The 24,130-nt window shown below is 50.7% G+C and overlaps 1 protein-coding gene across 1 annotated transcript in view; it reads right to left on the bottom strand.

Annotated features, from left to right (window-relative positions):
• The window catches only part of KCNK9 (potassium channel, two pore domain subfamily K, member 9), a 102,893-nt gene extending 78,863 nt beyond the window's left edge, over nt 1-24,030 (bottom strand). Inside the window, exon 1 of the mRNA XM_011938130.1 lies at nt 23,690-24,030. Coding sequence (XP_011793520.1) covers nt 23,690-23,972 — 283 coding nt within the window. The 5' untranslated portion in view covers nt 23,973-24,030. The remainder of the gene's footprint in view (nt 1-23,689) is intronic.
• Between the last annotated feature and the right edge of the window lie 100 nt (nt 24,031-24,130).

Genomic DNA, 24,130 nt, shown 5'->3' with positions numbered 1-24,130 from the left:
ATCCTGGTCTCTTAAGAAGTCCTACTCCTGCTCAGGGCGAGGTGCATCTGGCTTTTGGTCGGCAGCCAGCTGGGCCCCTCTCTACTCATGCTCTGAGCTCCGGGACCTTCACAGGCCTTTCTGCTCTTCCAGGATGAGGCTCAGGAAGCCAGGTCTTCATGCAGCTGGAATGTTCTCTCAACACCCCCAAGGGCCTTAGGCCCGTCCCTGGAGAAAGTCCTGGATGCAGCCTCACAGCACTGATAGAAACTCCACAGCCAGTTTCAAGGTTCACAGGTACCTTCCTCTTTGGGGGTCAAGGCCTGTGGGCTTGGGTGTGCTGTTCTGGCCCCCAGACCTCACCTGGCCAGGGTTGAAGACCATCGCTGGGCCCCAATGCCACGTCGGCTCCCACTCTCAGACCAAGGGCCTAGGTCTACAGAGAGCACAGCGTTAAATGGCCTCTCTCCCCAGGTTTTAAACGGGTAAGAAAAATGCAACCTTCATCCACAGGGCATAGCTAAATCCAACTTTTATATCTACACAGTGGCAAGACCAGGCAGCCCTGCAGAGGCTTGGGTCTGCCCTGGCTGAAAGAACACTGGCTGAAAAGATGCATTTGCGGGTCTGGTTTTGGGGTGTTAGGGTTTGCTTTGTTTTTTTAAAAGCCCACTTCATAGTCCTAAGCATCAGAAGCAGGGTAGGCTGTCCCTTCAGCCCCTTCCCTTCTTCCTCACTAAGAGAACCCCAGTTTTATTTAAAACAACAACGGGCCCAGCTAAAAATACCAGGAGTGGCCATGTGACCCAGTTCCAGCCAATGACAGCCAGCGGGAGTGATGCCAGGTGGGTTCCCGGAGAGTGCCTGCATCCCTGACGCACAGGTGCAGGCCCAGCTGGCACCTGCCTCTGCTCTCCCCTCCTCTCGCAGAGACGGCAAGATGCAGAACGGCAGGTGAAAGGCACTCCCTGAGCACAGGGGTGCGGGAGCTGCACGGGCCCAGGTCTGTGATGACTTCCCCAAGGGGCCCTACCAGCCGGGCCTGCTGACACCCACTTCTTGGCACAAGGGAAACCCGAAGTCGTCAGATTTTTCTGAAGTCAACACAGTCTAGCGATCATTCAGCCCAGGGCCTCTGGGTGTGCACGTCCTTGGATAAAGCTGACGGGAGCTTAGCAGGAGTCTGTCGAAGTCACCGAGAGCTTAGCACGTGCCAGCATCTCTTCACCTTGTTTGCTGGATGGATGGGAAGACTCCTCAGAGAGGTTGCAGAGCTCGCCCCAGGTTACACAGCCTGTGTGGGAGGGTCAGGATTCAAACCCAGGTCTTTTCAAAGAAGCCCAGGTTCTGCCTTCACGGAAAGAGAAGCTAGAGAGGGAAACCTGGGAAACACAGGGGTCCAAGCCAATTCACTCAGCAATAAGCAAGTGTGTACGTCACCAGCCCTTCCTGTGATCCAAGGCTGTGGTGTCCCCAACCCCCACCTCCACTCTGCCCGGCAGCCTGTGCTTCCCTCAACCTGGGTGCCTTTCTCACATGCACCTTGTAGTATGTCCCAGCTGTGTCGCTCAGGAAAGATGGGGCATCCTGGGTGAGGTGAGCACACTCTGTGTGCCAGGCATGGGCCTTCCTGGGTGCATGGTCTGGGGACCATGGCTCCCACCCCCACCAGGTCTCTTCCCCTGCACCACCTGCTCCCACCTCATGCCTATGGGGACTCAGGAGTGGTGCCCAAGGCCAGTGAGGGCTGGCAGCATCCCTTCCGGCTGGCAGCGCCTCTGCCCAGAGCCAGCCAAGTGCAGGCTCCAGGCTCAGCCTTGGCCAGCAGCGGCAGGCACAGGGACCACCAGTTCCAATGTCTGGGTCTTCTGGAGGTGGCAGAGGGGGCAGGCAGGGCCCAGCTTCAGGAAGGAAACTTCCCCAGGGCTACGGAGGCTCACTTTCCACCTCCCCACCCGGATCTGCCCTTCACCTTCCCCAGGAACCACAGCCATTATCCCAGGCCTACAAGTAGCAGCTTGGGGGCTAGCTGGGTCCTACACACCTCTGGAGGGGCAGTGGTCCTGGAGAGCAGGAGGGTCACCTCAGGGACAGTCCCGGGCTGGAGGAGGGACAGGAAGACAGATCCTTACCCGTGGAGGAGATCAGAGGAGGAGGCTGCCCTAGGCTTCTGTGGCTTCAGCATCTCAGATCTGCCCCTGCCCCATGCAAACCCTCCACCTACACGGCTGAGTGAGTGTTCACGGTGTCAGGCACTTCCCCTGTGTGCTCCTCATCCCTGAGCCACACTCAGCCCCCTGAGGCTGTCACTCTCAGGATCCCCACTTGGCAGGAGAGGAAACACAGCCCAGAGAGGGTGCTTAGCTTCTCTGGGGCCACCTACTATTAAAGGCCACACTAGGATGGAACCCAGCCGGTCTCATTCTCAAACTGCAGAGCCATGCCACCTCTCTCTGATCCCAAGGTCTAGGGTACAAAATCTAAACTCCTCCTCACAGCCTCCATGGTCCTGCCCAGCAGCCTGGGGCTCTCTCCAGCCTCACCCCAGCCTCCTGTCAGCCCCTCTCCTCCCACAACTTAGAGCTCCAGCTTTGTAACTGTCTCCTCAAGCACACATGTGGCTTTCATGTCTGCTCTCTTTGCCTTGGAGCCAACAGCCTCTAGCACAGCATCTAGCATGGCACCGAACAGGCAGATGAGAACACTAATCATAGAGCCCTCTGTGCATTCATCCTGTGCCATGTGGCCCAGCGCCTTCCCCATGTGATCTCATTTAAGCCTCACAAAATCTCCAGAAGGTAGTCATCATTCTACCCATTTCACATATGGAAATATTAGGCTCCAAGCTATGTCCACTGAAGGTCACACAATGAAAAAGAGGCAGGGAAGGAACCATCGGCCTGTGCTCCTCTCCCCAGCACACCGCCCACCGAAGTTCACCAAATGAAGAAACAGCAGAGTGGCCTTGAAAGACGCCAGCAGATGCAGTAACCTGGGCCAAGGTGTGAGGCAGGAGGTAGGGACCGTGTCGAAGGCACCAGGAGCCAGTGCCCAGAGCCCCATGCCCAGAGCTCCAGGGGAAGGAGCGAGAAGCTGGGAGAGCAGGGCGGAGTCAGGTGGGTGAGGTCCACACATCTCCTTACTTTGAACTTGATCGGGCAGACTTCCTGGTGCCCCCGAGTGCTTGGGAGCTGGAGGAACAAGGGTCACTGGCTTTAGGAGGTCACCCCATGCTGAGGGGCTGCAGGCGGCACAGCAGCACAGCAGGCAGCAAGCTGGCTGCTCCCTCTGCCACAAGGAACAAGAGTCTCCGAGGCCGCTGGGGCCAGCTCCCTGGGGAGGCTGGCAGTGGCCAACCTCACATCATGGTGTGGGGCTCCAGGCAACCTGTAGTGGACACCTGGCCTCAGCACTCTGCTTGGAAAGAAGATGTCAGTGCACGGACACTGCTATTTAAGCAACCAGCATCTTATACGGCCTGGACAGTCACAGCCATGCCTGGAGCTCAGGGAAACACCAGGAAAGAGGGCCCAGCCCCAGGTGGGGCAGAAGGGCTCCCTTCCTGTGGCCCACCCCTTGGAAGCTTCCGGTGGCACCATGAGAACCAGGCCAGGACCTGCAGGTACCCTGGGATTAGGAGGAAGAACAGCAAGGTCAGCAGGCACCTCAGGCTAAGCGGGAGCATGAGGGGTGCAGGGAGAAGCCCGGCTCCATGGGAAGCTCTCCCAGTGGGACCACCCACCTCTTCTCACAAACACCTGCCATTCAGATTCGTGGGCTGCTGTTTTTCAAGGATTTGCTTTTCTGAAAGATCTAGAGAATATTCTAGAACAGTTAAATATAGCTCTCGTGAAAGCTGTCCCATTTCCATGCCTATGTTCATTCAACAAACATTCTTGGAGGGCCTGCTTAGTGCCAGACACGGGCAGGTGGGGGCCTCAGCTCCTGAGAGATGAAGAAGAGGGTCCCTGCTGAGAGGTGCTGGGGGCAAGGGATGAAGACTGGTTTGGAAAGAGCTGAGCACGACACAGGGTGGCAGGTGCTGAACTGGCAGGAGCCCTGGAACTTCAGGGACACATAGGAGAGACATCTCACCTGCCTGGGAAGGCTGCACAGAGGAGGCATCTTCAGTGGCTAGGGATGCCCCACTCTAGCCCGTGACTCAGTCTGCATGGGACAGGGGTGGAGAGAGGGACAGGGCTGAGAGGCAAGCAAGAGCTTAGACTTCAAGGGCCATGGTAAGCAATGCATTGCAGGCTGTGGACCACAGGGAGCCATGGATGGCTTGTGAGCAGGGCAGTGACTCGATCTCCTGTGGCTAGCTTGATGCACATCAGCACAGGCCCTGGGCCATCTCAGAAATGCATGCAGCTTGGAGAAGGCTGAGTGGGTGATGTTGCTGTAGTGCAGTGTTGCATAATGCCTGGTGACCCCCCCACACCCGCCCTTTAAAAACAAATGCTTAGGTCATCCCCAGAGGAAGCCAAAAATTAGAGAGGGCTCCTCTGTGTGCCCAGAATGGATCTAGACTGAGCTGGAAAACAAAACCCAAAGGAAAAAAACCAGAGCATTTCCAATGTCCAGGCCTCCTGGGACTGGGGTGGGGAGGAACTTCAACCAGAGGCAGTAGGGGTCTGGGAAGAGGGTATCTACAATTCCCTTCTAAATCTTAAAAGCAAGATCCCAGCTTACAGCAAACGTCCACCTGATAGGAAGAAGGAAACGGTCACAGCACTGACACCCTGCCCGTACGGGAAGATTCTGGTCCCAGAACGAAAGGCTCAAGGAGATAAGAGCAGTGACCCACCAGCTCCAGATTTCTTCCTTGCCAGACGAGGGTGAAGAGCAGGTGCCCTGGAAGCCAGGCAGAGAAGGAAGCAGCCAGAGAGAAGAGCACCCGCCCCGCCCCTGCCGGCAGCTTCCTCCTGCTCCCTCCCTCCTCCCCTCTGCTGTTCTCACTCTGAGGTGCTCTCCTGCCAAAAGCATTCCCCATTTCAGCTCCATCTCCTCTTCTGATTCTTTTATAGGGGACTCTTGGGACATCCCCAGATGCCAAATGAAGCAGCTAGTGGCCTCTTCCTTCAGCAGCGGTCTGAGGGTTTCCATCACCAGCCACTAGACTTCAAAGCCAACCTTGTGCATGGGCTCACTTACACACGGGGAGACTAAAGCCCAGACCGGGAAGCCAGGTCTGCCTGAGAGGTTGGAGTTGACCACGTGTTACCAGGTCCCATCCAGGACACGTGGTAGCTGAACACAGCTGAGGGCTCAGAGGGCTGTCCCGGTCACAGGAGGTGTGTGGGCGGAGTGTGAAGGGCTGCTGAACAGGCCACCAGAAGGTCCATTTCTTTCCAGGAGCCCAGATTGGATGTCCCCTAAGTATTAAGGCAGGCATGAGATGGGAAACGCAGCCACACCTCCTTCTCCCAGTCATCTAAGTGTGGCCATGCGGCCCACCCTTGGCCTATGGGGTAGAGGTGCAAATTGCTGAGTGGGGCTTCCCGGAAAGTTAGTTAAAAGGACAATCTCAACTGGCATAACCCTTCCGACCCTTGCCCCCTCCTCATTCCTGCCTGGAACAGAGATGTGATAAACCCAAGCACAAATGCCAGCACACTAAGGGAGACAAAGTCAAAACATCAAAGCAGCCCAGGTCCCAGGCGGCCCTAGACAGTGTACACCAGAGACCACACCATCACTCACTGGGCATCCCACTCAGACATGCCCTGAGAACTCCATGGCCCTGGATGTTTCCAAGTCAGCCACATTTCAGTGTAGTCCTCTTTGATGTTCCTGACCCTAATACAACATTACTTGGTGAACATTCAGTGAAGGCATGAGAGCACATTCTTTTGTGCAACTTAGCACCACACATTTCTGATAGCAGTTATAATTTTTGACAGATTGTCTTTCTGTCTTCTCTCCTTGGAAGCCACAAGTAAATGTGAACCTGTATCACAGCCAATATGAAGGTTAGTATACATGAATCACACACACAACTCATATTTTGGGACTAACTTTATGCCTTATTTGTATGTCTTTTGTTATAAGCCATGTCAAAAACTTTCCTAGAAGAAAAACGGTAAAAATAAGCTAAAAGTATGAACATGTATATAACAAATGCTAATTTTTAAAAAAGCAGGCACAGCAATAAGATCAAGGAAAAAAAGAAGGCAAAAGGATCAAATATAATAGAAAAGCTTGTTTTACATAGGCAAGCTTATCTCTGCCAGGAAGAAATAACAACAAACATAAACCTTTATGCATCCAACCACATAGCTTCAAAAAACATAAAACTAAAATTGTCAGAAATACAAGGAAAAACCGACAAGCTACAGTGACCAAGCACTGGTAGAGATACTAAGGGATCTCCCTCAGAAATTAAGTAAACCGAATAATAATTATAGTCAGGTTATAAAGCAAGAGATACACATCAAAATGCCTATAGAGTGAGGCACCTAAAGCAAATGAGTGAGATGACCTGATATGATGATGCTAGGGACTATGGTGAACTAGACAGAGCACATGCTCCATTTAAGGCATAAAAGTTAATAAAATAATGATAATTTAAACACGATATATGCTAAACCCAACATGTGTGCAAGCTGATTTAGCCAGGAATCACCAGTTTTCAGATTTTGAAAAGGATTTGACTAACATAACAAATATGTTTGATTTAATAGGTTTGTGTAGAACTTTATACACAAAAAAGAAAGAAATGTTCTTTTCAAATGTTCATGGAACTCAACAAAAATTAATCATTGCACTACAAAGAAAAAGTCCTATAAATTTTAAAATACAGAAATTATGCATTATAAATATGCCTTACAGATAGTGAACACTTGAAAGACATTAGCTATTTTATTTTTATTTATTTATTCATTTTTTATTATCATACTTTTAAGTTCTAGGGTACATGTGCACAATGTGCAGTTTTGTTACATAGGTATACATGTGCCATGTTAGTTTGCCACACCCATCAACTTGTCATTTACATTAGGTATTTCTCCTAACGCTATGCCTCCACCAGCCCCCAACCCCTCAACAGGCCCCAGTTTATAATGTTCCCCTCCCTGTGTCCACATGTTCTCATTGTTCAACTCCCACTTATGAGTGAGAACATGCAGTGTTTGGTTTTCTGTCCTTGTGATAGTTTGCTGAGAATTATGGTTTCCAGCTTCATCCAGGTCCCTGCAAAGGACATAAACTCATCCTTTTTTATGGCTGCACAGTATTCCATGGTGTATATGTGCCACATTTTCTTTATCTCGTCTATCACTGATGGACATTTGGGTTGGTTCCAAGTCTTTGCCATTGTGAATAGTGCCGCAATAAACATACATGTGCATGTGTCTTTATAGTAGCATGATTTATAATCCTTTGGGTATATACCCAGTAATGGGATTACTGGGTCAAATGGTATTTCTAGTTCTAGATCCTTGAGGAATCGCCATACTGTCTTCTACAATGGTTGAACTAATTTACACTCCCACCAACAGTGTAAAAGCGTTCCTGTTTCTCCACATCCCCTCCAGCATCTGTTGTTTCCTGACTTTTTAATGATCGCCATTCTAACTGGTGTGAGATGGTATCTCATTGTGGTTTTGATTTGCATTTCTCTGATGACCAGTGCTGATGAGAAAACTGGCTAGCCATGTGTAGCAAGCTGAAACTGGATCCCTTCCTTACACTGTATACAAAAATTAACTCAAGATGGATTAAAGACTTAAATGTAAGACCGAACACCATAAAAACCCTAGAAGAAAACCTAGGCAATACCATTCAGGACACAGGCATGGGCAAAGACTTCATGACTAAAACACCAAAAGCAATGGCAACACAAGCCAAAATAGACAAATGGGATCTAACTAAACTAAAGAGTTTCTGCACAGCAAAAGAAGCTATCATCGGATCGAACAGGCAACCTACAGAATGGGAGAAAATTTTTGCAATCTATCCATCTGACAAAAGGCTAATATCCAGAATCTACAAAGAACTTAAACATATTTACAAGAAAAAACAACCCCATCAAAAAGTGGGCAAAGGATATGAACAGACACTTCTCAAAAGAAGACATTTATGCAGCCAACAGACATATGAAAAAATGCACATTAGCTATTTTAAATGTGCAAAATACAAGAACTAGCTTAATTTTCTCAACAACCTTGAGGTCTATTATTGTTGTTGTTATCATCCTCATTTAATAGATTGCAAAAGCCAAGGCACAGAGGGGCTGAAATGCATGTCCATGTAATTACATTACAATTAGTAAATGACCAAGACAGAATAATACACAAGCAGTCTGGCTCCAAAACTCATTCTCCTACCTAATCATTTTGCTAAAAAATGTGTGTGTGTATGCATGTGTGTTTTGTGTATAACTTTAAAACACACACTACAAATAACCCTTGGATTAAAGAAAAAAAAAGCTCATTGCAAATTATTTACAAACAAATGATAATGAGAGACCTATGGAATGCAGCCAAAGGTGCACACAGAGGAAAACATATAGCCTTTAGTGAATTTATTTGTAAAACGAGAAAGCCTAGTAACTATCAGTGCACGAAGGGAGGAAAAAAATAAATAAACCTAAAGAATGCAAATTAAGTGCATAATAACAATAAAAGCAAAAAATCAATGAAATGGATAACCTCCTATAATAAAACCAAGAGCCGGTTCTTTTAAAAGATTAATAAATGTTGACAACTAATTCCAAATATTTTCAAAGAACATAAGAGCCAAAGAAAACACATGTGCATGCCAGAGCCTGCAACAGAGCCAAGTATTTCATCCTCTTCTATGCAGCAACCTGCTGCTGGTTGTCACCTCTTAGATATGGGGCTAAGGGGCTGGACCATGACAGGAAGCTTCTACTTCTGTGCTATGTTTGTTTGGTTTTTCTGAAGTTTTCACTATGTAGATTTTCATACATAGCATATATAAATATGTATATATATATATACACACACACATATACACACACACACACCGAAGTAGAGAAAAATATAACCCCCAGATATGAATGCTTAAGCTTCAGCAATTAACAACTCAAGGCCAATCTTGTTTTATCTAAACCCCCATCCACTTCCCCGTGTGATTCAGGTTATTTTAAAGCAAATCCCAGACATTTCATTTACACATGCATCATTATCTCTTAAAGATAAGTACTCATTTATTATATATAGTCATAATAATAACCACACCAAAAACCTAACATTAATGTGTTTGTATGTTTAAATTACAGAGGTATTATATGTTACCAGTTTTTAAATCCAGTTAAGAAAAAGTTTAAAAGCACAGTAGACTTCATAGAACTCAAAACATGCTAAAGGAGATTGGATCACCCATACCCTACAAATAAGGATGCTGAGGATGAGAGCAAAGAAAATGGTTTACTTGCTGTACCCCAGCTAATAAAAGGTAGATGAGGGATTTGAACTCAGGTCCCTCCATGACTGCCTTAATCTGTTCTCACACTGCTATAAAGAAATACCTGAGACTGGGTAATTTAAAGAAAACAGGTTTAATTTACTCACAGTTCCACATGGCTGGAGAGGCCTCAGAAAACTTACAATCGTGGTGGAAAGGGAAGCAGACACCTTCTTCACAAGGTGGCAGAAAAGAGTGAGTGCAAGAACGAGGAAGTGCCACACTGTAAAACCATCGGCTCTAGTGAGAATTCCTTCACTATCATGAGAACAGCTTGGGACTGCTCCACGATACGATCACTTCCCTCCCTTGACACACGGGGATTACAATTTAAGATGAAATTTGGGTGGGGACACAGAGCCAAACCATATCAATGACTGATACTGGGTTGGGTCCACTCCACCGTGGTAGGCTTTCAGCCTAGCAGATGGCCAGATTGTGATAAGTAACAATAGATTAATTAACATGTTTGGACAACAAAGTCTTCTTGACCATAGTAAGATAAACTCAGATTCACACATGGGATTTGGCAGAAAAGCAACATGTGCTGAGTGACTTCTATGTGATGGGCCCTGAACTAGGTGCTTTCATCTCCCTGATCTCGCTTAATCCTCACAGCAGTCCTAGGAGGTTACTGTGGGCTGAATCACGTTGCCTCACCCCAAATTCATATGTTGAAATCCTAACCCCGAGGACCTCTGGATGTAACTGTTTTTGGGAAAACTAAGGTAAAATAAGGCCCTTCGTGTGAGCCCTAATCCAATCTGACTGGTGTCCTTATAAGGAGAGGAGATTAGGACCACAGACGTGCACAGAGGGATGGCTGTATGAAGATACAGGGAGATGATCATCTACAGGCCAAAAAGAAAGGTTTCAGAAGAAATCAACGTGCTGACACCTTGATCTGGGACTTCAGGCCTGAAGAACTGTGAGAAAAAAATATTTGCTGCTGCTTAAGTCAACCTGTCTTACTTTGTAATGGCAGCCCCAGTAAACTGAAACTAATCCAAAGGTAGACTGTGGACTGTCTATTTTACAGATGAGAAAACAGCACATCATCTGAGAGTTATGCAATGGGCAGGATTTGAACCCGCTTGGAAACCAAAGCTATGCCCTCCACTACACCAGGAAGGAAATCATGGTGACGAGTGGATGGCAGGAGGGACTTGGCAAGAGGCATGGTCAGACAGCAGGCTGAGACACTGTACCATTACTTTGGGCTCATTGTGGGCGGGATGTATTTCCCACCTTTTGACTTTGGCCTTGGTCACATGACTTGTTCTGGCCAATGGTATGTGGGAGAAGTGACATCATCACAGCAGTGTCTTGGCATAAAAGTCATCACTTGCTTTTGCTTCTCTCCTGTGCCTTTGCCACCATTGAGTGAAAAACATGCAATGACTTGAAGCAGAGCTTCCCCCATCAGCCTGCAGACCACTAGTGGGTAAAAGTTGCCTAGCTGAGCCTCAGACTGTGAACAGTAATAGATGGTTGTTTTCAGCCTCTGTGTTTGTGGATGATTTGTTACACGTCACTAGCTAACTGATGCAGGTGAAAAGACACTGTATGTAACAACATAGCACAGACTCTGAAGTCAGACTTCCTAGGCATAACTCCTTTCTGCCACTTATTAGCTACATGACCCTAGGCAAGTTGCTTAGTCTTTCTGATCTTCTAGGTCCTCATCTGTAAAATGGGGATACATGAAAATATCTATCTTATTGGGTTGTTGAGAGGATGGAATTAATTGAGACAGTGGCTGTAAAAAAAACAGAATCCCACGGGTGTGCCATAAACAATAACTCTTTGGTTGTGGTAAGAGAATTGAGGTCACACTTATCCTGGGGAGCTCTGGTCAGGAGAACTAAGACAAACCAATGAGAGTCATTTTGACCTTTTATTTTAAAACTGTTGCCACATCTGCCTTTCCCTATGAGTGAGGCAGTGAACTCCCTATCACTGGAAGGTTCAGTGATGCTGCCATCCTGAGAGGGTGGGACCAGATAACTCCTGAGTTATCTTGACTGTCAGGTGATAATCACTGAGGCTGATCCTTCCTGTATCCCAGCTCTTAATTCCAGGCAGAGGGACAGTGTCTGGGACTACACCCTGGACAGTCTGTGGGTGTAATGGAGACTACATCAAGCTTGAGGACAGATTTGGGTTCAAGTCCTAAGCTCCACTTCATGACCTTGGGCAAGTCACCAGATCTCTCAAGAGTCTCATCAGCGTAACCAGGTAACCACTGACCCTATTTCATAGTCTTGTTAATGGATGAAAGATAGTTGTGGATAGGAACCTGTCTTGTAAACTAGATCACACCCAGGTCAAGCAATTATCCATAGTGACATCATTCCTGGCATAGTGATGAAAAGGTATCCACCTCTGAAATTCTTCCACCAGCCCAGGGTGGGCATATGTGGCAAACCCGCTACCACTGCCTGACCCATACCCACGTCAGACATGACTAATCAATCACAGATGGCACCCTTCCCCACTGAGACTGCTTCTTGGTACAATGTTCCAGTGACCAGAGCCAGTCAGCTGGGCCAGACTGACAAGGCAAACTGTTCCCATCCCTGGAGCTGAACTGGGTCTACAGGCTCCCTTCTCCTTCCCCTCCTCATTTCATGTGTCCACAAATGCACTGCAGATCCTCCTGGACTGGCTGTGTCTGGAGTGAGCAAGGATTTCACTGTGGATACCAGCTTTCCAACTCCACATGAGCTTGTCCCAGCTGCCTTTCCAAGGCCACCTGAAGACCGCTAGGAAAACATTCTGAAATAGTAAGAACATCAAAAACTTTTTCGACATTGCCGAGGGCTGCTGAAGTTGCAGTGAAGATAGAAGACCCACCCCTGCTTGTACAGCTGTTGATGGGAACAATATAGTAACACAACTGAGTGCTGTGCCCTCTGATGTGCTGATCCCACTACAGCCAGCAAACCCTTAAAGGAGGACCTCATGGAATCCACACACACAGAGACGTCCAACAAAGCATTATCAATAGCTAGCCTAAAAAAAGAAAAAATACATTAAATCATTACAAATAGAGGCATGGTTCAACAGTTAACTGTCCATTCATTCAGTGGATATATAGCCATTAAAATCATTTCCCTTCACTCTGTGGAAACTCAAGGTAATATGTGATGTAAACTTAAAGAGAAAAGGGGCTCTGAAATGCTGTGCATATCACCACTGACCTCTTGGGTACCTCCCAACACCTGACTCCACCCCCTCCTCACCAGCCACACCCAAGCTTGCTTTGAGAAGCAGAATGCCCAATTTTCCAGGTTCTCTTGCAGCTAGAGTTGGTCATAAGACATAGTCCTGGCTGATGAGATATAAGTAGAAGCCATTGGGTGGGTCGTCCAGGAAGGTTCTTTAGAAAGAAGCAGGCTCAGCTGGCGCATGCCTTTGACTTGTGTTCTTCCTCTTCTTCCTGCCAGGAGGGATGCTGGAGAGGATGCTGGAGGTGGAGCAGCCACCATGGAACCATGAGACACCAGCCAGAGGACAAAAGCCAAGCTAAGATGACTGAGCAGAAAGCTAGAAAGAACCTGCTCTCTCAAGGCATTGTGGAGCCACCTGTCAGCCCGTCTGCTTGCCCCACACTTTGCAACCAAGAAAGAGAAAACAGCTGTTTGCTCAAGTCCTTGTTACCTGGGTTTTCTGCTAGAGGTACCTGAACACGATCTCTACATGATCCACTCTAATGAAATGATAAAGTCAGCAAGCACATTTGGGAAATGACAAGAAGGTGAACATGGAATGCTGAAGCCATTCTTGGATGTGATCACAGTGGTCGCATGAGAGTCATGGGGAATTTCCTCCCTTTCATGAAACACTCTGCCGTGGCTTGCCAACCTTCCCTTTCCCATAGTATGAAAGTTATTTGGGGAATCAACACACACTGGCTTCCCCCTCCCTAGTGTTTGGATACCTATGGCCTGAACATTGTCCCAAATAGACACCAGACCAATTTCCCCAACTGCAAGAGCTCCTCAGCACTTGGGTGCTGTCAAAGAAGTTATCTCCAGGAAACTGCACAGGGAGAGCCTCTCATCAAGGCCAGACTCACTGGGGAACCTTCTCCCAGGCCCCACGGCATCCCTGTGCTGGGCCCTTCCCTGCGGCCCAAGTAAGCTCAGCCTAGGCCCACCCGGCATCAGCAGCAATCAGTTCCCACCCACGTCTGACTGAATGCCCACACCCTGGCACCCATGAGTGGCTTGGCACTGCCTGTTTCCAGACCACACAGGGCGATGCACCCAAGCTGCCCTGATACAAAATGCTGCCTAGAGCTTCTGCTTCAAATGTGGAAACCAAGTGTTCACCCCACAGTTCTCAATATCACACAGCTCACCCTGCCCACCTGAGCAGACCACCCCAGCCCCACCTGAGCAGCTCACCCTGCTCACCTGAGAGGCTCACCCCAGGCCCACCTGAGAGATTTACCCCAACCTCACCTGAGTTTTCACCCCAGCCCCACTGACAAGCTCATCCCAGATGTATGCCTGCCTTCCACACCTCTGACAAACACCACAGGTGCACTGTGTGCCCGTCAGCCGCGGGTAAAGGCCTCTCACCTTCCTGAGTGGGCTGCACCTCACATGTCTGACAGGGCCAGTGACAGCCAATGTCCATTTCACAAGTAGGCATCTCTTCCTGCCAGATGCCCCACAGACTCACAGAGGCCTGGCACCAGCAGGTGGCCTTGGGGACCAAGATCACACATCTAAGCCTCAGGAGTGAGAAGCTCCCCCCCTCAGCAGGATGGATCCCTAACCTGTCGTCTTCCATTAAAAGCCACAGCTTTAGTTCAAAAGGCTGCAGCCTGTCCTGCACCTGCCCAGTGGTCCCGAGGCACAACCAAGCAGAAAGATGTCACCCTAAACTGCTCAGCTCTCAGCTGCTCCTGCTCTCGGGGAGCCAGGAGTACAAGCCAGAGCCCAGCCAGCCTTCCCTGAGCACCTGCTGTGGGCCTGGCCAGGTGCAGGGAAGCCTGAGACCAGCAGCCCCTGGGGAATCCGGATGTCTACTCAGGAGACTGAGGCACAGTGGGCTGGGGAACAAAGAAACAAATCCTTTGCTCAAGAGGATAAAGGACAATTGGGGAAAAGAGGAAGGCGGAGCCGGACTCAAGGCAGAAGTTGTGGTCACAGGGCCTGGGCGGGGCCTGTGAGCTGAAGACCTGGGTCTGACTCTGCAGGGGACGGGGAGCTGCTGGGGTCTGGGGCAGGGGGAAGATGGCAGCCATGGGCTTTTAAAGGTCATTGCAGTGGTGGAGTGGAAGGTGATGTCCCAGGAAGCCATAGTATCGCAACAGAACTGAGTTGGGGAAATCTTGAACGAGCCAGGGCTTGTATTCCAGTCCATACCAATCCAACACAGAGACACGTTGAATGCAGCCTGTGGCCCCCAAAGTCCCCGGCTTGATACCATCCCAGCCCCCGTCCACTGGATGGTAGCAGCATTTCCATATCTGAGGAGCATTTCTCAGTCAGAGGGGGCCTCAGGTAGCCCCTTGCTAGGATTCCATCTCTGAGGAGCATTTCTCAGTCAGAGGGGGCCTCAGGTGGCCCCTTGCTAGGATTCCATCTCTGAGGAGCATTTCTCAGTCAGAGGGGGCCTCAGGTGGCCCCTTGCCAGGACTGGGGCCATGAGATTAGGATCAGGGGTTTGGCGGCAGCAGAAAGGGGGTGGTGGGGAAGTGGTGAGGGGAAGCTGAAAGTGAATTTGCCGAGAGTGGACAGAGCACAACCAGATCCGGGTGACTGTCCCCTAATGAGCGTGCCCAAATGACCACCGTCACAACAAAGCTGCCACTCATCAGCTCCTGGGTGGAGGAGGCAAGGAAACCTTTCAGACACATTTCCTCCCATCCTTACAAGGACACAAATTCTGAGCTCTCAGTCCCCATTTCATAGATGAGGGAGCCCAGGCTTAAGGAGTGTGCCTCGGATTGGGCCTCTGGGATGGGGCACAAGCCAGATGTGAGCCATCCTGCAAGGCACTGGCACCCCAGGCCTGCCTGCTTCCCAGCTGTGTGCCTTCACAAGAGAGGCCACAGAGGAGTCCCTGAAATCCTGCCCAGGCAACAGGTGGCATCATGGCCCATTCACTGGATGGCTGACCAGGGGTAGGGTAGGGACCTGCCTCCCCAGTCTCCAGATGCCTGGCCCAGCATCCCTGACACCAACATTCCACCCACCACCTGCTACCCCAAGCTCCAGCCCACCCTCCTCTACTCCAGCTCCCTCCCTCCACCCCGTTGCCACCTACTGGTCCCTCCCAGGGCTCAAGTTGTGATAAGGATGAGGACGACTCAGGGCAGGTCCACCCCACTCACCTAGTACCACCTTTGAGCAGCCACTCCCCGGCCAGGCTCTTCCATCACTCAGGGCTAGTTGACTCCAAGACCCCATGCAAGGGCATGGTTGGGCTGAGGCCAGCAAACTATGAGCTGGAGGGACTTTCAGGCCCCGAGGTTGACATCCGCCCACGGTGTCCCGACAAGCCAGGCCAGCACACTCACAGATGCACCTGAATTTTCTCATCTTCCCTGCCATGAATTTTTCCATCAACCATCTCTTCCTTTCTTGGTCCCTAGCACATAATTCTGCTTTGTGCTGAGGTGTCAGTGGCAGGGTTTGTATTCGGGACCATACCAATGCAAGACAGGGACACTTTTGCTTAGTAGCACAAAATGGAAGTACATGGGCTCAAAACAAGTTAATGCAGGAAGGGGCTACCCAGAAAAGCTAGTATACCAACTGAGGACATTAACAGAAGTATATTGTGTAGACAAGAGGAGATGATGGTCAGCGCTCCCTGAATGCTCAGACTGGACTGGGAAAGCACACACAGGCTAAAACTGTTCAGAGAAGAGGAACTGGCTACAAATGGCATTATTGGAAGAAACTCGGGAGCCCAGGGCTATCCCCAAATTCCTACAGGCTGTGACAGAACAGGAGGGAGGCCAAGCTCCACTCAGCCCTCCCTTCGGAGGATCATAAGCTACACAGTGAGTGCCCTGACCTAAAAAGGGAGAGCTTTCTACAGGTGGAGGTTCCCAGGTGGGGATGGGAAGAAAAAGAGACCCTCAAGACAAAATCCCTTGAGGAAAGGGACCCCAGACTCCAGGCTCCTTCAGGCTGGCCATGGCAGGGTGCTCCACCTGGAGGTGGGAAGAACCCTCCTCCAATTCTTGGGTCCCAGAATTCCTCTGCCTGTGGGGCTCTCTCAAGAATGTCCACTGCCTTTCCTTTATCACCCCAGCCTACCTGGGCTGGTTGCCTCCTAGTTCCTGGGGCTCTGCTGAGAACAAGCATTGTATCTTTCTCCATGTTTCCCTCATCCTCTAGGTGGCTGGTGTACACACAGCCCGGAGCTGCTTGCTGCAGTCTGAGTCAGAGGGGCCAACCCTCTGGGACCAGCTCCCTGGGCCACTGTAGCATGCCGTCCCCACTCCAGGCTCAGCTTCACATCTGTGGGCTAAAATCCCTCTCATTTTCCAGGTTTAAGCCCCCCATGTTCCAGTTTCTAAATGTACATCCTCTGGTTCCTCCTCGGGTGACCACTATAGAGACAAGCAGCCCCTTGAAGAGAAGCCACCCCAACCCACATGCACACACCGCTCCTCACCAGCTCAGAACCCCACAAGAGATCATCTCAACATTCATCTAAACACATCCACCACCACTTCATTATGTGTTACATAATGAGCTCTTTACCACTGGAGGCATTCAAGATGACTAGTGTGGGGGGTTCTGGGGTGCTAGTAATGTTTTGTCTCTTGTTCAGAGTGCTGGTTACATACACAAGATTTCCTTACGAGAATTCACATTTGTGAAATGTGTACTTTTCTATAAGAACGTTATACTTAAATAAAAATGCTTAAAAATCACAAGTAATTGGGATTGGCTCACCATTTACAGGAAGGAGATGGGGCTAGAACATCTTGGAGATCCTTCATGGAGGCCACTGAGGCATTAGCACTGAGGCTCTAGTCAGGGTACTGTGCCTGCTCACCACTGTGTGCCTCCCACCAGCACAGGGCTCCCACCCCGCACATGGAAAGACAGGGGCAGAAATCCATCCAATAAGCAAGTGAGTTGAGGACCCACCGAGCACACAAAGGAGAGGGAAGGAGGGAAGGAAGAAGAGAGGGAATACACAGAAGGATGAATGGGTGGATAAATAGACGGATGGATAGATGGGTGAGTGAGTGGGTGGATGGGTGGGTGAATAGATGAGTGGATGGATGGATGGATGGATGAGTGGGTAAATGGATATAAATGAGTAAGTGGGTTGGTGGGTGGATGAGTGGATGGATGGATGAGTAGGTGAATGGGTGGATGGATGAAGGAGTGGGTGGGTGGATGAATGGATGGATGGGTGAATAGATGAGTGGATGGATGGATGGATGGATGGATGGATGGGTGAGTGAGTAAATGGGTATAAATGGGTAAGTGGATTGGTGGGTGGATGAGTGGATGGATGGATGAGTAGGTGAATGGGTAGATGGATGAAGGAGTGGGTGGGTGGATGGATGGATGGATGGATGGACGGATGGATAGATAAGTAGGTGAATGGGTGGATGGACAAAGGAGTGGATAGTTGGATGAATAGATGGATGGAGGGGTAGGTGGGTAGGAGGATGAATGGGTGGATGGATGGATGGTGGATAGATAGATGGGTGGAGGGATGCATGGTGAATGAATGGATTGATGGATGTGTGGACGGGTAGGGGAACAGATGGATGGTGGATGGATGGGTAGGTGGATGGATAAATAGTGGATGAATGGTAAATGAATGGATGGATAGATGAGTGGGTGGACAGATGGATGGTGGATGGGTGGGTAGATGGGTATATGGATGGGCGAGTGGGTAGGTGGGTAGATGGGTGAATGGTAGATGGATGGATGGGTAGATGAATGGTGGATGGATAGATGGATGGTGGGTAGATGAATGGTGGACGGGTGAGTGGACGAGTGAATGGATGAATGGATGGATGGATGGATGGATGGATGGATGGATAAGTGGGTGGATGGGAGGATGGATGGGGATAGATGGATGGATGTGTAGATGGGTGGATTGATGGGTGGCAGATGTATGGTAGATAGCTGGGTGAGTGGGTGGATGGATATGTGAATAAGCAGGTGCATGGAGGACTAAGTGAGTACATTGTGAATGGAGAGATGGAGGTGTGAATAACCGCTGCACGGAGGAAGAGGCGTATACTGAGGCCTGTTTCACCGACTACTCGGACCTCCTTACACTCCACTAATGAAAGTGACCCAGGAAAGAGTAGGTGAAGGCAATGGGTATCTCCAACTCCTGGGTCTCACCTGATTCCCACCCCTTCACAGAGCACCATGCTGGGTGTCTCTGCATACCGAGGTGTCTCTTTGATGTACCCCAGAATCAGAAGAAACCCCACTTCTGCCCCATTTCTTTGCCTCATCCATGACATCTATAAAGAGGCAGTGCTTCCTACAGGGCCCAGGGCTAAGTGAGCCCAGGTCTGAGAAGGGTCTGGGGAAGAGGAGCTGCCCACAGGCATCTCCTGGCTCACCAGCGTGGCCAGCTACCCTGCTGGACATTACCAAGGAGGCCCCACTCCTCTGGGTCCGCCCCATGGAGCACTGGCAGCCCTTCATCTGGGTCTGCTGGGCAGTTTTACTGAAGGGTAGAGCTAACAAGGGAGAAGGAAAAACATGATGGACTACTCCACGAGCCCAGCCCTGGCCCCAGGGAAAACACCACGGTTGGAGCCTTCAGTAAGGAGATCCCAACTGCATCACAGAGTTCAAGACCTTCTGCCTTAGTGTGTGTGGCCTTATCTGCCTCAGTTTCCTCATCTATAAAGTGAGGGAGGTGAATGCATGCGTGTGGAGGCTCCATGCTCCTCTGGCACCAGCCTGTGGGGTCTGCTTGGGGCTGCTTGTATTCTGCAGCCCTTCCAAGAAGCCCGCTCTGGCCCAGGCATTGTCCTGGCCCTGCAGGTGCAGGGGAAAACACACACAGTGAGGGCCTGGAGCGGAAAACACAGGGTTTATTAAAGAAAAAGGCTGAGACTGAGGGAGGCAGTGAGAGCAAAGGCTGGGAAGACTTCTTGGAGGGCAAACACCTGTAAGATGGGTTCAAAGAGCCAACCAAGGAGCACAGCCCCTGCATGTGTTAAGCAGGGTGGCAGGGAATGGGTTCCAGGAGCCACTGGGGTTAGCTGCCCCTGGACTGCACCCTGGACTGCAACCAACTGTTTGGGTTTCCAGCTCCCTCCTCCTTGCTCAAGGCCAGGTCTTATCTTGTCATCTAGACTGTCCCCAGAGCCTCAGAGCCTTGGAGCAGCACAGGCCAGGCAGGGCCAGGTGCTCGCACAGAGTGTGAACCGTGTACCAAACACTACACCAAGAGTGCCAGGAAAAAAATGGAAAATGCTGTGTTTCACAAAAAGTCTGTTCAAGGTGCCGTTTATGAATGAGAAAAGGAAGCTATCCCAAGGCACTCTGTTTCCAGCAGGTACAGGCCTGGGAGAAAGGTACCTCCAGGAGCCCCAGAGCTGTCTCTCAGAATGTACCCTGCCCCCAGCCAGTCAGCTCAATTCCCACAGCAACCACTCCTAGCTTCAGCTGGGCCTGAGGTTCTGGGGAAATACTGCCCCTGATGTACGGCTCCCCTTCCTGCAAACTGTAGCAAGAAAAGGAAAAACCCACCTCTCCTTCCCTGCCCAAACGCGATTTTAAATTGTCCTCCACACTCTGCACATGAGATCTGATTTCTAAGCATGGTTTCTTCTTTTTTAATGATCCTGAAGGTGATAACAGCTCAGGTCACAAATGTTAGATTGGAAAAAGAAGTGTCATGGAGACTCCAACTCTGTTAGATCGTGGGGAGAGGCTAAAGCGCCTACTGTAGGCAGTTCACACGTATGTTCCCGGGGTCCCTTACACAACTGAGCCTTAGCCCCAAGCAGGTCAAATCCAAATAAAACTCCTCCACCCCTGTCCAGACCCTGGCCCAGCACTCCTGACTTCTATCACTTCCACCAACAGGTGGTGGGTCGGGGGTTGGGGGCAGCTCAGACTGAACCCCTAATCAAAAGGAAACTACAGGGTACATACGAGGGTCTGCCATGTAAAGGTCTAGCACTTCACAAGTTTAGAACTAAACATAATCTCTGCGGAAATAGCTACAAGTGGCACAGACATCAAAGGACGCAAATGGGGAGGAATGGAAACAGAGCCTGATAAATGATGTAACTGAGTTTACCCTTTGCGGGGCCCAGCTGGACTCCCGTTCTTCCCTGGTTATGACAGTGGTCACCGTGCCCTGGGATCCCCGGAGAGCTGGGGCGGGACTCAGGGTAAATATCCCTCCAAAGCCTTTTAGGAAGGCGCAGCCACAGATTCAACGTGAAGTGGTAATTACATACGTTTTAAAAATCCATTTCACAGAGCAAGCTAATAGCTGCATCTGAGAAGAAGCCTTCATTCGTGGCTGCCCAGCACCAGCGGCTCCCGTCCCAGCCTTGGAGACTTGGACAAAAAGTTAAAGCACGCTCAAGAAATAGCTCAAGGTTAGATTAAAAATCAGAACGCCCATGAAGATTAACCTGACTCGTTAATGTCACTGCCCAATAGGAGACAAATCCTTGGAGGGCAAGGCTTGGGACCGGGTTTTGTTCTAGGCCGAGGAGCACCTTAATTTGCATTTATATTAAAAAAAGAAAATAACAGAATTAACTGGAAAGGTGCTTTGTTTCCTGTAAATTTGAGCTCTTCTGCTAAACAGCTTCGTAGGGCAGAGAGCGGAGGCTCGATCAGGCTGCGTCCAAGAGCGCGGATTCCATTCCTCCTAAGCGCCAGCCACAATGTGCCTGGCAGCTGCAGCCCACGGAATCTCACCTGGACCTTAAAAGTCAGCCTGTCAGGTCGTTCTTGTGAGACATCCCTTCTACAGGTGGGGAAACTGAGGTCAGGAGTTGCGGAAAGACCTTCCTATGGTCTTCACACTACAGCAGAATTCAGATTCCAAGCCAGGTCTGTGGGTTCCAAGTTGAATGTCTTTCTACAACAGGACAGCTATGTTAGTGTTAGAGCTGTGTTTTATTCTCATACACACACACACACACACAATTTTTTCCCAACCTTTCTTTCCAGAAAATCAGTGGAAAGCCCAAAGAAGGAAGCAAGAAAAATCAGCGAATTCCTCAGATGGCCTCTGGTCCCTTATTCACACAAGTCCCATAGCCCTGAGCGAAGCCGACAGCCTCCATTTAGCTACACTTCCCTTGACAGCGTCTCTTTGGAGTTTTAACCGTGACAGGCATACACCCAGAGCTACCAATCAGAATCAATCACGGAAACAGACCTCAATAAAAACTTCATCAGTCTCAACAATGTATTTCTTAAGGAAAACTGGCACATTTCAGGGTTTGCTTTTAACACCAATCCTCTCCTCACAATGTTGCAGCTCAACTCTCAGGATCAGCCAAGCATTTTATGTGCCTGTTTTACTACTGGAAGCCAGCATGCTAGCCAATTTCACCTGTCTTCCATCTTCAACCCGAAAGGCATGTTTAAGGGGCTTGGGGCTTTCTCCTCTCCCCAGGGGTGGCCAGTTTCAGAGGCATATTTCTTAGTCTCCAGCTTTCCAGCACACAGGCCCCTGTCCCCCAGAATCACTGCCCTGTGCATCTGCGTGCCACTGCCACAGTTTAAAGCCAGAGATGATGGAAATGACTGGCCCTCTCAGATGCTGGAAACACAGTGTGGGAAGGGAAGGATTCATCTGTATTTGGGGTGCTGGGCAAAGGGCGTGGGGCAAGCAAGAGCCAAGCTGATTATGTAGATAACAGAAGGACAATTTCCTTCACAAACAGAAAAACCTGCACCAATGAATTAAACATTTAAAACAAGATGACTCTCTAAAAAGTATTTTCAACCAAGAAGGAAAGACAAGCCGTCCTGTGCTGGCGCTTCCTGTTGCATATGGCACTGAGAAATCCTGTTTTTTTCAGTATGCAGAGATTTCCAGACAAAGAAAAATATCAAGAGGGAAATTAGAGGAGGAGGTCCAGAGAAGGGAGACAGGAGGAGCCGGGAAGAAGGGAGGGGGGAGGAAGCGGTCCCTGCCCAGGGCACAGGAGTGTCAAGCCCTGAGGGGTACAGGAAACAGACCACCCCCACTAACACACTGGCCTTGGCAGATCCAAGGAGATGGCCCTAGAGAGGCAGCCTGCCTCACTGGGGCAAGTGAACCACAGATAAACCACCCTGTCTCCTGCCATGCAGGGTATCCACAGCGTCCACCCAGATGAAGGGACCTGCCCCAGCTCCCACAGGTCTCCAAGTATAACGTCTGGGAGTCCTCCCAGCCCCCAGCCTTAGAGGGGACACTGCCCTCGGGACCCACCAGAAACCCTACTCTGTGAATAGCGCCCTTGGCAGTGGGGCTGGCAGGCATCCCTGCAGTTTACCAGCTGGACCCCCTCTCGTGACTGAGGCTCAAGTTCCCTGATTTGTGGGCAATATCTAGACTGGCCTTTCCCACTGTCACAGCCTAGGGAGTGGGCAGGTTCTGCCCTGCCCCCACTCTCCACCTCTACTGAGAGCAATTGAGGGGCTGCCACCCCCACCACAAGCACCAGAGAGCAAACTCTCTCCTCCCAGGGGCCTGGGAAGTCCAAGCTCCAGAACTGGAACTCAGGGAAAAGAAGGACCCGGGGAAGAAAGATGAAATCTGAGCTCAGAGAAGCCTGGAGGGGAGTCCAGGGGTTACGGAGGGTCAGTGCCTCCCATGCCTCAGGCGCACTCCCCTGCCACCTGAGTCCCTCTAGGAGCCATGGGTGCCAGGCCAGCCCTCTCCAACTCCCAGAGAGGTAGTAAGTGTAAGGCTCAGAGCCCCGCGCAGCCCAGCCCGCGCCGGGGCGGTGGGTGGGTGGGTGTCTGCTATGGGATTATTCTTAGCGCTCCACTCTCTTCGCAAAAGTGGCGCCTCCGCCCTCCCGGCTCAGGCACACTCGCTCGGGGCTCGCACGCCCGGCCCAGACACCAGCGCGGTGGAGAGCACCGGGTGGGGTCCCCGAAGGGTGAGGCTCGGAGGCGCCGCAGAGGTGGGGGCTCCCTAGAGAGGAGGGGGCGCTGCGGGAAGGCCCCCAAGGGAGGCTGCGTTTAACCCTCGACGCCCTGCACCCAGCCCTGCGCCGCGCGCTCAGCCGCCTCCCCGGACTCCTCCCGGGGCGCGGGAGCCCGGCGGCGCGCCCAGCCCTTACCTATGGTGGTGATGACCGTGATGGCAAAGTAGAAGGAGCCGGCGAATTTCCACTGGACGCCGGCGCGGTGCGGCTCCGACTGCAGGATCACCAGCTCCAGCTGCCGGTAGTCCTCGCTGCTGATGTTGTACTTCCCCTTGATCCGGATCTCCTCGGCTTTGAGTTTCTCCTCCTCGCGCATCTCGTGGTCCGACTCGAGGGCGTCGAACACGGCGGCGCCCACCAGCAGGTAGGTGAAGGTGCAGACGATGAGGGACAGAGTCCGCACGTTCTGCCTCTTCATGGCCGCCAGCAAGGAGCCGGCGCGGGGGGCATGTCCCGCAGACTCACAGCCGCGCGCGTCCCACTGCCGCAGCTCCAGCCGCTGCCGCTCGATCAGCTCGGGCTCCGACTCCAGCGCGTCGAAGACCGCGGCGCCCACCAGCAGGTAGGTGAAGGTGC

The sequence above is a fragment of the Colobus angolensis genome, unplaced genomic scaffold (genome assembly GCF_000951035.1).
Source record: "Colobus angolensis palliatus isolate OR3802 unplaced genomic scaffold, Cang.pa_1.0 Scaffold17, whole genome shotgun sequence".
Taxonomy (NCBI): Eukaryota; Metazoa; Chordata; class Mammalia; order Primates; family Cercopithecidae; genus Colobus; species Colobus angolensis.
This window is presented reverse-complemented; position numbering and strand designations above follow the sequence as displayed.